Source organism: Pipra filicauda, unplaced genomic scaffold, assembly GCF_003945595.2.
Source record: "Pipra filicauda isolate LSUMZ 115617 unplaced genomic scaffold, ASM394559v2 scaffold65_size3143899_pilon, whole genome shotgun sequence".
NCBI lineage: Eukaryota > Metazoa > Chordata > Aves > Passeriformes > Pipridae > Pipra > Pipra filicauda.
The window spans coordinates 1,854,822-1,869,066 of NW_024104820.1; the positions used below are offsets into that span (position 1 = coordinate 1,854,822).

Here is a 14,245-nt window from a genome sequence, read left to right on the forward strand (position 1 = left end):
CACAAAGGGAGGACAAAGGCAGCATATAAAAGTCTGTGTGTCATGTATAGTTGTATTTTCTAAAGGTTTCTAATATCTTGGTTGAAAAATAATGTTGCATACCTTTTACCATTTGCTGATCTTTACAAGTTGCTCTTTCTAGGAGTTGGAGAAAAACCTTTCTTTTTGTTTTACCAACCTACCTTTGGATATAATGTCAGGCTTTGAACTGAAGATACCCTTTTCACAAATGTAGCCTAGTCTCTGGTTGCAGGCTTGGTTTTCCCATTTAGCATTCTTTCTGGGGTTTAGCATTCCACAGATTTTCCCAGGGAGAAGGAAAGGACTTCCTTTGAGTAAGAGAGAAAATAGAATCTCACAGCAAAAAAAAAGTAAAAAAAAATTAACAGAAAACATAATATTACCAGTAGAAACATCAGCTTTTCCTGAAAGCTTGAATCATTATTATGATGAAGCCCTTCCCTATAGGGTAACTACCTTGTAGTTTTATAGGATGCTATTTTTAGTCTATGCATTGAAAGTGAAATAATGACCCTCCATTGACTTTTTGTCAGGATAGCACTGGGAAATTTCTAATTCTTTTCCTGACATCCTGGTGCTCACAGGAAGAAGAGCTGAAACTAGACCTTCAGCCTTTGTCAAAAACTTTCAAACTTTAGAAATATTGAATTTTAAGTTATATTGTCCTTTCAGTATATCTCAAGAGTTTCACAGTTCTAAGTTCCTAGGTAATAGCTTTTCTCACTTCTGTTGCAGTGTGTACAAACCTCTGTAATCAGTAAAGTGAATTTCCTGATACAGAATATTTGAAAACTTACAGGAGAGTTTAATTACTCCTTTACTACATCGTAACTTTTCCAAACTAAGAGATGGCTTGGAATACTCACGGCACAAAGGAAACACAGAACCAAAAAAGCCAACAAGCAAAGAGAACTCCCTAGCTATGAGGAGCACCACAAACTCATTCTGTCTCCCTTCCTCAACGTGGCCCAGTGCAATTTTGCATGCACTGTTGAGGAATTATGAGCTGGTTCCATAAGACTCTCAATAATATCAAGAATCTCTAGAGCCGGACAACATAGTGCCCTTATTTTCTAAATATTTTGTTACCTTTGGAAGATTTGATTTACATGCATACTCTTGGGCAACATGCTATGGAAAATTCTGATCTTTGATGTGTAGGATTGTACATCACTCTAAAGGATATTCTGCTTTCAAAACAAGCTCTCTGTTTAGGTTAGGAAATAGAATAATATGCTATAGCTGATGTCCACTGTGAACTTTGAATTTGAAAGTGCAATTCTTAAAATATCTGTTCTAAATTAGAATTGGCTTTCCTGAAATAAAGGTAGCTAAGGTAGTTTTTATTTTTTAGTGTCTTATCAGAATCCATTCAAAGATTAAAAAATAGGCACAGTTCTTACCTGGAGCCCAGTTTAAATATCTGAAAGGGCTGCCCCCAGCCCATTGCCATCCACTGTCAAAATCCAAAATGTTCAATCCAATCCAGAATGCAAACCCAAATTCTTTAGTTAGCTCTAAATTAGAAAAAAAAAATATCCCTCAGTTTTATCTCCCTATTCTCATTCCTAGTAAGGTCATCTAAAAGAAGTTAAGTCAAAAGTAAGAAATTCATATTTCTTAGTTGAAACCAGCCCCAAAGCAGTACTTTCTGCATTACTGAGATGCACAGATTCCAAAAAGTAAAATATGTAAATGAATCTGTGTTGATTTAGTGAAAGTCTCAGTAGTTAAAAGGGCAAATTAACATCTTATTTCACTACTTAAATAAGAGTTTATTTCTTTCACTTGGTTTCATTACAACATAAGAGATGCTGAAAATACCTGATTTTCATCAGGGAATTGTACTAAATTGTACCATATTCATGGAATAAAAGAAGACAACAGTGTGTCAATCCGTTGCTTCCAGACTTTTTTCTATGTGAGTGGTTTCAAAGCCTCCTTTACACTGTTTATAACCAAATAGATATCGTGATACCAGTATTTGAAATCCACTGAAATTATCTGAAATTTAAGGATGGAAATGTACCCATACTAGGACCAATCTAACTATCATCATATGATCTTCCGAAAAGATTAATAATCCTTGAAACACGGAAGAAAAAGGTATTTTGAGGACCAGACCATAGCCCTGCTGAGGAATGAGTGCCCTTGCACAGAGGTGAGCAGAAGAAACCCTCCCCTAGGACAGACTGCAGAAGGTGCAGGAGCTCCCATTTGGAGCACAAAGCTGGGATGGGGATTCTTCCCCCCCACAGAGGTTTGTGACCAACCTTTCACAAAAAACCCACCACCTGGTGGAAGGGCAGTTCAGACCATCCCCCTTCTGGTGGCTGCTGAAGCACTCCTGACACCCTGTCTTTGCTGAGAGAGATGACCAAGTAGTCAACTTTATCACAGCATTTTAAGGTCTTGTTCTCTATCTTTTTACCTCTTATATATGCTTGCTCCTGAATCTCTGTGATGCTTAGTAGTTCTGCATTTTGCTGCTGACAGCTTTTCCTTGCCTGGTGCCATGTTAGAGCTGATTCTGAATTTATCTGATAGTGAATGCCAGTTGAAACATCCTCCATCCAAAATCTTTCTGTGTCATCTGGAAGAAGAAGTGACATAGAGCACTATTCTAGTAGATTCACATCGCACCAACTGAAAGAAAATTAAGTGTGTAATGATGCAAAATATCTAAAGATGTACACTGTTAATTGTAAGCATCAGAAAAAAATGAAATTAGTCTAGGCATCAATTTTTAAAAATGTGTAATGCTTTTGAAATTTAAAACATTATTTTAAATTTCTAGGTTTTTATACAGGAGTGAATTTTTTTCCAAGATTTGTTTTTTAATTTTTTCATACTTAAAATGCAAAACTAGGTAAACCAGATGTATCTGTTGATTGGGAAAACGAGATTCCAGAGTGAGGTCATAGGAGGAAAGTGCATAGATGAACCATAGGCTACTCTAACATGGTATACAGGACTTACTTATTAGTGGGCAAAATCCATAAAGTTTATCAGCATCAAAATCTGCAGTTGTTGCACACCATAGCCAGCCATCTGTCCTACCAGCATCTGTGCACTCATTGTACTGTTTGCCTTTGTATTTGAAAGGGAATACACAGGGCTTTCCATTGGCATTTCCTTTTAATGTAAACATATCTAGTGGGAAGAAAAGGTTAAGAAAATAATAATAGGACTATGAAAATAATAATAAAATCATAAATTTGACTTCCTGGTAATGGATCTATCTATCTATCAGTATATCTATCTATCTAAACTGAGAGGTCACACAATTTTTTAATTAATTTTTATTATAATTTCCTCCCTGATGTAGCTAGAGATTATAAATAAAATCTTTTAGTAAAATCGGGTGTTTAAATACTGTGTTTAGAACTTGAAATATACACCTTGTAGGCAAGTCAAATTCTGTGGTAAATTGCAGATACGTTGTTGTTCCTGAAGACAGAAAAACTTCAAGTAGAACTGAGACAACTAGTGAACTGCATTGCTGTTTTCTGCATGGCTTAATCTATTACCACATCTATTCATTAACTGTTTAAAGAAAAAGGATAGCTGATCAGAGAGAATATAGATCAGGTAGTCATAAGCAAATTTACACAGTAAAAATTTCAGTTGTAACATTTCTGCACTTGAGAGGTCTTGCATATTCACCCTGAACTCAGATTCTTTAAGGTTAACAGTGCTTCTTATTTTTAAACTATCAGAGTATCATGGGATTGTTCTTTTATCCTGAAATTTCTGATATACGCTCTCAGTCTCAAATTCAGAAAATCTCATTCCTTCACTCAGTTCTACATACATTAGTGCTTTACCATGTCTCTCTATAGCTATAACCAAAGAGTGTTATACATCTTCAGACTAGAGCTATTCTTCTAATTTGGTCAGAGTAGAGGGGAGGAGTCAGATCTTCCTTCTCCTACCTCATGTCGTGGGGCAGAAAGAGAAACTTACACAGCTATCATGAAAACATGGCTCTAAAACCCCTTGATTGTTTACTGCCCTAATGAGAGGTGCGATGAGAGGGTAAACAGAAAAAGCTCCCTGCTTCCTCATCTCTCCTTGCCATCCCACATAGTGCCATCTGATTGAATATTTCTACAGAAAGAAATTCCAATTTAAAGATCCTGCTCTTATTACCTCCATTTTCTCCAACATCCCTACTCCTCCCCTCTTATTCTGTGAATCAAGAACTGCCAGGATAATACCCAATATACTATTTAGATTATGTATCAAATCTTATAACAAGTACAAAATGAAAAATCTATGCATTAAAACTGTCAATCTTCCCAAGACAAATCATTTTCATATCTATTTAGCACAAAAACAACAGGAAACTTACCTGATAACTGTAATGAACCATGCATGAGGGAAAGAAAAACTAGGAACCTGGAGAAACTCATTGCAAAGATAGCTTGCTTCTCATTCATCTAAAAGTTGGACTATAAAATTGTCAATAAATAAAAATCCTTCTCAATGAGGATAGAAACGGGTCCTTCTCTGTGCCAAAGAGTTGATGGATAAAGCTCTGTACTCTAAATAAGGAAATGTCCTGTCACATGGTATTTTGAAATAACTCTAGGGCACATTGTAAACACTTCTTTTTGAAGAGAGAGTCCCTTCCAAAACTAAAGTCTCTGTCCTTGTAACTGGAGGTGGTGACATTTGTCTTCTTCCGTGACACTGCTAGTATTATATACTGGTAGGTTGTTGAGGTGCTACACAGCACAGACCTGGAAAAGCAACTTCAGAATTGGTGACAAGAAACCTGCAGTGAAATATCATTGATTAAAAACCTCAGTCTCTGATTTAACCCTTATATCCCAGAAAGAAAGGGAGATAAAACCCTGGTAATTCAGTATGTTGCTATAATGTCACAGCTCTACATATCTAGAATAAAGAGCAAATTTTACAGGATCTGCAGTATTTAGTGCTTTATGAGTTCTTGCTCACTTTGAGACTAAATTTGCTATTTTTTCACTGTCACACTGATTGCTTTGATCCCAGTTTGGGGCTGGGCTGTTCATAACTGCTTGACAAAGACCTGAAAGAAATTATCTTCAAGCTGTAGGATGGTAGTAAGTCTCACTATAACAGAAGGGAAACTTTTGCCTGGAACACTTCAGTACTTTTATCAAGCCAAAGGGTGTGTTTTATCTATCTGAGAAATTCCTAATGAGGCTGTTCAAAGACAAAGACAAACACAAGCTATATTGGGAAAACTCCTTTTAATCTGTGAGCAAAGTGCTTATCTGAAGACTCATATTGGCATGGCAATTCTTGTACAACTATGTTGCAAAGCCACACTGGCGAAAGTTCACATGCAGATAAGTCCTGCTGTTCCTTCTGTTTATTTATATAAGTGAAATTAAAAGAAGTTGTGATAACAAAATAAAATCGAGAAGTGAAATAGTCAGTAGGGAGATATATATATATAGAAGCTGAAGAGTAGATGTCATAGGAGCAGCAACTATCTTTGGCTTTATTTTTAAGGTGTTGGGGAAAATTGTTGCAAGAACTGGATAAATTTGTTGACTTGGCTGTAGAAAGTAGTGAGAGAGAAAAACAATTTCTGGAAAAAAAAAGTCTAGATTACAGGAAAAGTAGAAATTGAATAAATTGTTTAATAATAACTATTCTATTTGCAGGTGACAGCCAGGGAGGGCTTAGTGTGAGGAAGGCTTGCAAGAGTAGCCATATTTCAGATACATTTGAAATAACAAAATGAAATAGCTCTGACAAAGGGGATCCCAAGGAAAATACCTGAAGAGCAAAGTGCCAGCCTCAATATGGTCCTGGTTTTTCCCCCCTTCTCCTTTAAACAGGTGCTTGTGACGATTCCCCCCAGGGCTACAGTGATGGGGGAGTTTAGTGCAGACACCGGGGTAGGCTAAAAGAGGAATCCGGAGCTGCTCCTTTCACATGACCGACCAGGTTGATGCTGATTACAAACCTTTCGGGATCAGTGTCCTGTGTGCTGCATAACACTTGTGCAGTAACCTGTTCTCACCAATGTGCTACATTCTTGTCTGCATTTACACCAAGAAAACAGGATTTCAGTGCGTAAAAAAGCATCTTCATTACTCTTTTTCTTTCTTTCTTTCCTTCTTTCTTTCTTTCTTTCTTTCTTTCTTTCTCTTTCTTTCTTTCTTTCTTTCTTTCTTTCTTTCTTTTTTTCTTTTTTTTTGCTTGTTTGTTTTTTAACTTTTCAGCTTGCTCAGTAGACCCTGTGCTGCCTGGGGAAGGCAAGAAGTTTCTTGGGGCTATGTGTTAATTACTCTTTCCCATAAAGTGTTTAGTGTCTGAATTGTATTTGCAGCTCACTTAAAAGCTACTTTGTACTGCTTTCCACTGTTTTTCTGACATCTTAAACTTAGTCGTCTTGGAGATTCCTAGTACAGAATCATCTGTTTCATTCCTTAGTTTTCAGTTCCCTTTTCTCACATTTAAAAATGGCCACTTGATGCTTATTCAAGCTGAATTCAAAGTGGTGGGGAGAGAAGCCCTCCTTGTTACTGACAAAAGAGTTACTGCACTGACAGGAGCACCTCCCTTCCCCTTTCCCCTCACTTGATTCACAGGGAATGCTGAAGCTGAAAATTATAGTAATAAAAATTTTATTTATTTATTTCAAAGAATTAACAAAAAGAAGCAAGAACAAGGGTGAGAGTATTTTAATTCATATTAGTGAACATAATAAAAACAATCATATTATCGGATTGAAAAAAAGGTTAAAACCTACACCTGAGCTTAATATCCTTTGCTAGTATGTACTGTATTTTCTTCTGTATTTTCAGAAAATGAAAATGACAAGGTTTTCTATCCCAAAGATATTTGAGATAAGTATATGAAGCACTGTTTTGCAAGAGTAATAGGATGTAGCCATAAGGAACAATAAAAGGGCTGGTCTGATGCAGTGAATTTTGTGGGACAAAATGAATTCAATTTTTGAGTTCTTGCCAGTGTCCACAAAATCATGGGAATACAGTTCTAAATAGTATTCACACTGGACATTCATTCTCTCTAGTTGACTTTTATAGTCTTTTTTCATGTATTTGTTTTTTACAAGTTTTTTTGCATTAGTGTCTTTAAGAAGGCACTTGAGAACTTGACTGTTAAAAAATTACAACATCAGTACATAATTCTGATTTTGTAAAATATGCATGATACAAAAAAATCAGCTAGTGCAGAAAGAGAAAAGGGATTTAGTTTAAGATTACAGTAGATCTCATTTAAGGGTCTCACTAGAGACTTTTAACAGATATATCCTTTAGTTTCAGCAAGTAACTCGCTTCTCTGAATTGGTACATGCCACAGGACCCATTCTCACCAATTCTTCAGTCACTGGCACATCATTTTAATAATGTCTTATTGCCAGGATGTGTTGATAGTTGGTTTTGTCTTTTTCTTTTGTAGAAATAGGCTGACATGCCAGCTCCAAGGAGAGTTAAAATAGCCAAGAAAATGAGCAACCAAACAGAGACATGAACAGGTGGGTGAGTCTCTTCATTCTTTTCCTTGCCTGAAATGAATCCATATAACTGTCAGAGACCATAGTAATTTTTGTTCCACATACAACATGAAAAACATGGAGAAGATCAGCTCTCCTGTCTGAACTTGAAGGCTGTAAATCTGAGCCCTGAATTGTCACTGATCAGTAGCCAGGTCTCTGTTCCTAAAGCTAACATGGTTTTAGTAGATCTGGATTACAGTGACATACAATGCATGCAGTGGATGCTTGTAAGAATTTAATGAAAATGTATGCTTTTGATGGATATGGGATGCTAATTATTTGGATATTAGTTTTACAATATATTTCTGTTACATTATTTACAATAATACCTATGGAAGAAATTTGCATGTACATCTACATAGTTTTTAACAGGTTAGTTAAAGCACTCTGTAGCTGTTCTCAGTCACAAGCTGGGTCACTGCTGAGGTTGTCAGCTCAGGGTCAGCCCTGCAGCAGTACAGTTGACCAAGAACATCTGAGAGCTCTTGTGAATGTAAAAGGTATCATGGAATTACCCTGTATGACTGCTAATCATGCATCCCTGTCAGTAGGACTTATTGTCCAAAAGACTGTGATTTGGGAAAACTCAAGCTCTTCTTGTATTTAGATTTTTGTTAATTTTCTTATGAAAGCTCTTACCTTTTTGCTGTACAGGACTCCTGCTTGGCTCAACTTCAATGAATATCAGAGAGAAATTATATGAAACTTTATTAGAATTCGTAAGTTTGACTGTTTTGCTAAAATAGTAAAGAAACAAAACCCCCTGAAGTACACCATTGCATTAATAACATATATCGCTTCTATAAAAGGTAACATAAATGAGGCAAAAAATACATTGCTAAGGTTTTTACCTTCCTACTTAACATTACCAAACTATTAATATTCATTCTTTTAAAACTTTATATTGTTTTTATATCTACCAACATTCAAATACTGACTCTTTTCTATGTTCATTCAAAAATACCTTTTCATATTTTTCCTGAAATATTAATTTTAATGTACTAGGAACATGATGTGCCACTCTGGAGATTAATTTTACATAGCATATTTTAGGAATATCTGCATGTCTACCAGGATTCTGCACCTTATGATTCAATGGATGGATTTTAAAGCTGCCTTATTATTTTAGTACTATCTAAGATGGGATATGATGGAATATAATTTGGATGTTTTTAGTAAATCTTTACTAGGGATTAACAAATTGACTGCCATGGGCATGTGCTGATTTAAGCACAGAAATTAACAATGCATGGGATATGACAGTTTCTTGGTGATATTTCAGTTTGTTTTTCTAATTAAAAACTGCATTGAAAAATGAGTAAACGCTAACCCAAAATTTTCAGTTATTTTTCCATGAACTACTGTGTCTTGAGATGTCTTTAGTATTGAAATCAGGTCCTTTCAATTTTCCATCTGAATAAAGGAATCTTAAAACGGCCTTTGCACAGGAAATGAGATTTTGGCATAGGACAGAGATGTTCCTCATGATTTAATGGAGACAATACAAAATGCAAAAGTTGGAGAATTAAACCTGATCTCACAGCTACTACAAAAGAAAGTAGAAAGGTTTAAAGATTTAAACCTACCATTTTTTAGGTAAGACAGATTGATTTTTAACACCTAACTGAAGAGAATGGAATGATAGTGCTTTCTTTCAGACAATTACTTCCTTTGTATCTCCACTTGGGAATATAATATGTAGTGTTTTACCTCTGGAATATTAGTCTGTCATATACAGTATTGCATGAAATTTTCCAGAAATGTTGGTAAGAGAGTTTCTGTATTGACTTGAAGTTTTCATTTAGAAGGGAAGTGCTCTTGATATTATTATTGCAATACAGATGACCTTTCAGTATCCCTGAGGCATTACTACTTATTTAACTTTACTTATAGGTTGCTGAGCCAGGGCCAACATGAAACCAGTTTGTGACATTGGATAGTAATATCACTTTTGAGAATAACAAGCTGGGAGAGGAAAATTGATTATTCACAGTGATTCCTCCCTGCAAGAGTATAACAACTGCTACAACACATAGTTCTTGCAAGAGTCATACCCTTGCACAGGTGTTTGAGTGATGCCATATCAATGCCTTTATTAGGTACTCTAGAGTTTCTGAAAGTCTCATTCTCAACTTAGAGTACATACAGGGTGTTACCCTATTCCCATATGAATGTAGACAGTGACATGAAGAGCTTGCAGTCTGCAAAACCAGGCAACTACAAATGGTTAGAGAAGTGGGATATGCCAAACAAAGCTTCCAGAATTTACTTCCAGACATGTGGTGGAGGGCTGTAACAGTTACTAGTAAACAGATCTGCTCTGTCACTAAGGGCTGACTCACTGAGGACTTACCTTTGGGTTTTTTGCAGATAAATCCTTTCTCAGAAGAGCAATCACTGTTGTCCCAATAACCAGATGGTGCAGTTATTTCAACGCACCGATGCTCCACATCAAATTCTTTCTCCTCCCAGTTAACAAAGTCCAGTGCAGCATTATCTAGCCACAACCACTGATCTACAGAGAAACATAGGAAGTAAAAAAACCAAAAACTTACAATTTAACTCATTAATATTTTAACTCCTCAGCTCAGCAATTGACTCAAAGATCTATAGCAGGACACTTTTCAGCAGAAAGCCATGTCATTTTTTGTAGTACAGTAATCCTCAATTTTCTCATATTCGCAAAGCACATGTCCACTAAATATTGAAAGTTAGACATTACCATCCACATTTTGGTAAAGTCCTATCCAGAAGCCTCCTTCTTTATTTCCAAGTGGCTGAATTGCATGGATCAGAAAGTCGGATTCATCCATGTTTTCTACTGAAACCAAGGTAGCATCTGAAAGGCATTAGCAGGTAAATAACCATAACCTACATGAGCAACTACTGGACTGACCTTCGCTTTTAAGTCTGTACAAACAGTAGCTTTCAACAGTGTTATGCATGCTAGACTGTTGGTCTCTCCATTGCTCCTTTCAGAGGGCAGTGATCTGGAGGTGCTCAGTGGCTGTAGCACCTCACAGCTGCCTCCAGGATGCCCAGAAGCCAGGAGCTGATAGGGAAGTCTACACCCAGGAAAGCTGCAGTCCCTGAGAGGACAGAAGGCCACACAAAGTCACTTGTGTCAGTTTATTTTCATTGTGTCAGATTTACAATAGCTTAGTAGATAAATAAAATATTTCAAATATATTTTTTTAAATCAATGTTTTTATATTTTTACATGAGTTTTGTGTGAACTTTTGTACAAATCTTATTATTTGATAATGAAGCCTCTCACCTAACCGAGCACACTCAAGGGAGGCCAGTGCCCAGCTTCTCTCAGCTGATGCTTCAAAGTAGTAGCAGTGACCACGGAAAGGGATCCAAGCCTGGAGTTCATCTCCTTCAGGACAGTCTCCAGGCAGCTGAGCAGGATCAGTAGGAGCCATCTCTAAAGAAGTCATATGATATGAAATTAGTATTGCATTATGAATCATCTATGATTCCATGATAAGCGTGTAAATACAGTGGGATTTCTCTCACCCAGCTTTAGCTATCTGGACCTATGCTCTTGACTCTTCCTGCATTCCCCTAGTTCAGACAACGGGGAGAGCCAAGCAGTAAAAATGTGAAATATCTTATTTCTCCAATCATATTTCTTAGGACAAGGAATCAAATTGCATCCTGCAACATCTAACTAACTGCCTTGGCAACACTGTGAGGAACACAAACCCTGAGGGATGATGTAGATCTCAAATTTGTGTTATCACAACACAGAAAGCTGTTATAGGCTAATGAATCATTAATGCCACAGTCTCATGGTGTTTGGCTGCCTGGTCTCTGCATGTGTCACTTTATGCAAAAAAAAGCTATCAGTGGAGCATGCCTCTGCCAAATTAGACTGTTTCCAATCACGGGTGCAACTCCAATTCACTTTGATGGATCTGTGGTTCTTGCATGGCATATGCAAACCAAATGTATGGCTAGAAAGTTTAATTCAGAAGTCACTTTCAAGTAGCAAAATCTATTATAAATCTCACATCAGCAACAGACTATATTATGTAGCCTTAAAACCTAGAGGGAAAATGACACAATTCTACAAAATCTAGAAACAAACATGCCTCTGCATACATCTGCAAAGAGTTAAAATATCATTCACATTCCCAAGTCTCTTACACCTGTATCAGCACTGCACTAGTGAATGGAAGTGAAACTCTTGCCTGTATTTTGGCTCAGTGACACTTGTGTGTGAACTTTCCCAGTTCCTGCAGTCCACATAGTCAGTGCACATTCCCAGCACTTACTTATATCACACACAGACTTGTGTGATTTATGGTCACGTCTCAGAAGGAGCAAAAAAAACAACATTAAGCTATTAGAGAGCATCTAAAGGAGGGCCACAAGGATGGTGAAGGGTCTGGAGAGGAAATCTTATGAGGAGCAGCTGAGGTCACTTGGTTTGTTCAGCCTGGAGGAGACTGAGGGGAGACCTCACTGGGGTCTTCACCATCCTCACGAGGGGAAGCAGAGGGGCAGGCACTGATGTCTTCACTCTTGTGACTAGTGACAGGATTTGAAGAAACATCATGAAGCTGAGTGAGGGGATGTTTAGGTTAGATACTAGGAAAAGGTTTTTCACCCAGAGGGTGGTTGGGCACTGGAAAGGGCACAAAGCCTGACAGAGTTCAAGAAGGGTTTGGACAACACTCTCAGGCACATGGTGTGATTCTTGGGTTGTCCTGTGCAGATCTAGGATTTAGACTCAATGATCCTAATGGGTCCCTTTCAATTCAGCATATTCTACAATTCTATAATAAGATAGAACTTCATCTTACGGAAACAGTTATGACTACATGAAAGCAGTGCAGCCATATCCATTGCACCAGAGCCTTTCTTGTGCCTTAATTCATTCATCATCCAATAACAAACATTCATATTCTGCAGGGAGGTAGGTGCTACCCTGAAGCATACTCCTCTGCAGGGTTAGCTTGAGCTAGAGTGAAGTCTCTAGGATTAGGCAGACTAGTGGAATTAGGAGTGTGTTTCTAAAATTGTTACATGCCTTTGCTTACCATCTGATATCATGCAAACTGAAGAGTAGCTTTCATTGCAAGATGCTGTTTTCCAAGTACCATCGAGATCCAGGTAGACACAAGCATTTTTCTCCTTTGGTTCCCCTGCTGCCCATTTCGTGTATTTGATTTTCCAGTTATTGGTCCATTTGTAATAGCCACCAGTCTGAAAACAAAGAAGTTCTGGTAAGATATTTATTTTTTTAACATAAAAAGCTCTGACACATAGTTATAGTGTAAATAAAATCCTACGTTCATTTGATTTTTTCAGCAAAAAATGCTGGTTTTTTAAATCAGAGTCACTGTTCTAAGCAATGTCACTGGCCCCTCCGAGTTATACGAGAACTACATATGAACAGTGCATTGCTTTTGAGAGGGTTTTTCTGCAGTAACACAAACTTTTACAACATGGCAAGAAAGTCAGATGAGGCCAACTTAGATCATTTAGTAAATCCCATATCAAGAGAAGCAATTACAGAGAATTCATCCCCTCTGCCCTGTTTTATTTAAAATAAAACTGGGAGCTATTTGGTGAATAAAGATTACTTGACATTAAACAGCCAGCTTAAATTTTAAAATATCTCTCTAATACTCATAATAACTTTTATTAATATAATAATAGCTATAAGTTGCCCTCTGTATAGCAGGGAGTTTGACTTTCAGAACAGCTAACAGTCACTTTATGACAGCTGCACGTTCTGGTTTGTGACTCAGTCTGCGCCTTGATTTCTTTTATTGTTTCTAGAACTTTCTACTTTCATCCTTTGCTTCTTGTATAACCTTTTCTGTGATTCTTCAACCCATTTGGTGGGTGAAAGTCCTTGACTAACTCTAACAGCACCACTAGATTTTTATGCATTTGCACAGTGAAGCCATGCAGGATACAGTTGTTTCATCACTGTTATAGACTGGTCATCCAGAGGACTATAAAGAGCAGGAGAGCTCACCAAGCACCCGCATCTTCCATCTATCTAGCACTTACCATATTGCTGTGAAGACCAATCCATACGGGTTTTCCATATTTCAACATCTGGATCCACAGGAATGAATGGATGTAGGCATCTGAAATTCTGGCAAGTTCTGCAGATTTGTCTTGACAATTTTTTCTGGCCTCTTCCCATTGCATTTCAGATGAAATGATTGAATAGCTACTGCCACCATAATGGGCAAAGCCAGAGGGTGGGTTTGTTGTTGGTACTTCAGGCTCTGTGGGAACTACAGAAGAAAAACTAAATGCATGAATTTACAATATATTGTTGTCTATCATGGGAGCTAAAAAAAAAAATTGGTTAAAAGGTCTAGTCAATAAGTCAAAATCTTTATTTAAGCTCATGAATAAAACAAAACAAAACACCTAAATTAAAAAGCAAAACAAAACAAAACAAAAAAACCTAACAAAACAATCCAAACCAAACTTTTAAAACATGGATCAAACTGATTAATGTAGTAAGCTGAGTGAAATCCTAGATGAAATGAAGTAGAGAGTATGCTTGCTAATGATTTGACTGGCCCAGACTGTCTCCTAAATTGGATATTTGAGCTTCTGTGCTTTCAGATATTTGACTAAATCTGGAAGCCTGAGTACACACCTATTTCAGATCACTGGTGGAGAGGACTTAGGGTAAGGCATTTAAGTCACTAACTCTTG

At 37.1% G+C, this 14,245-nt stretch overlaps 2 protein-coding genes across 2 annotated transcripts in view; both read right to left on the reverse strand.

Annotated features, from left to right (window-relative positions):
- The window catches only part of LOC113987640 (macrophage mannose receptor 1-like), a 30,675-nt gene extending 26,185 nt beyond the window's left edge, over nt 1–4,490 (reverse strand). Inside the window, exons 1-5 of the mRNA XM_027720582.2 lie at nt 4,376–4,490; nt 3,001–3,174; nt 2,453–2,614; nt 1,425–1,538; nt 183–329 (exon numbers count right to left, since the gene is read on the reverse strand). Coding sequence (XP_027576383.2) covers nt 183–329; nt 1,425–1,538; nt 2,453–2,614; nt 3,001–3,174; nt 4,376–4,463 — 685 coding nt within the window. The 5' untranslated portion in view covers nt 4,464–4,490. The remainder of the gene's footprint in view (nt 1–182; nt 330–1,424; nt 1,539–2,452; nt 2,615–3,000; nt 3,175–4,375) is intronic.
- Nucleotides 4,491–6,734: 2,244 nt separating this feature from the next.
- Nucleotides 6,735–14,245, reverse strand: part of LOC113987641 (macrophage mannose receptor 1-like) — a 33,721-nt gene continuing 26,210 nt past the window's right edge. Inside the window, exons 24-30 of the mRNA XM_027720584.2 lie at nt 13,580–13,812; nt 12,598–12,763; nt 10,824–10,976; nt 10,269–10,385; nt 9,900–10,061; nt 8,186–8,218; nt 6,735–7,555 (exon numbers count right to left, since the gene is read on the reverse strand). Coding sequence (XP_027576385.2) covers nt 7,386–7,555; nt 8,186–8,218; nt 9,900–10,061; nt 10,269–10,385; nt 10,824–10,976; nt 12,598–12,763; nt 13,580–13,812 — 1,034 coding nt within the window. The 3' untranslated portion in view covers nt 6,735–7,385. The remainder of the gene's footprint in view (nt 7,556–8,185; nt 8,219–9,899; nt 10,062–10,268; nt 10,386–10,823; nt 10,977–12,597; nt 12,764–13,579; nt 13,813–14,245) is intronic.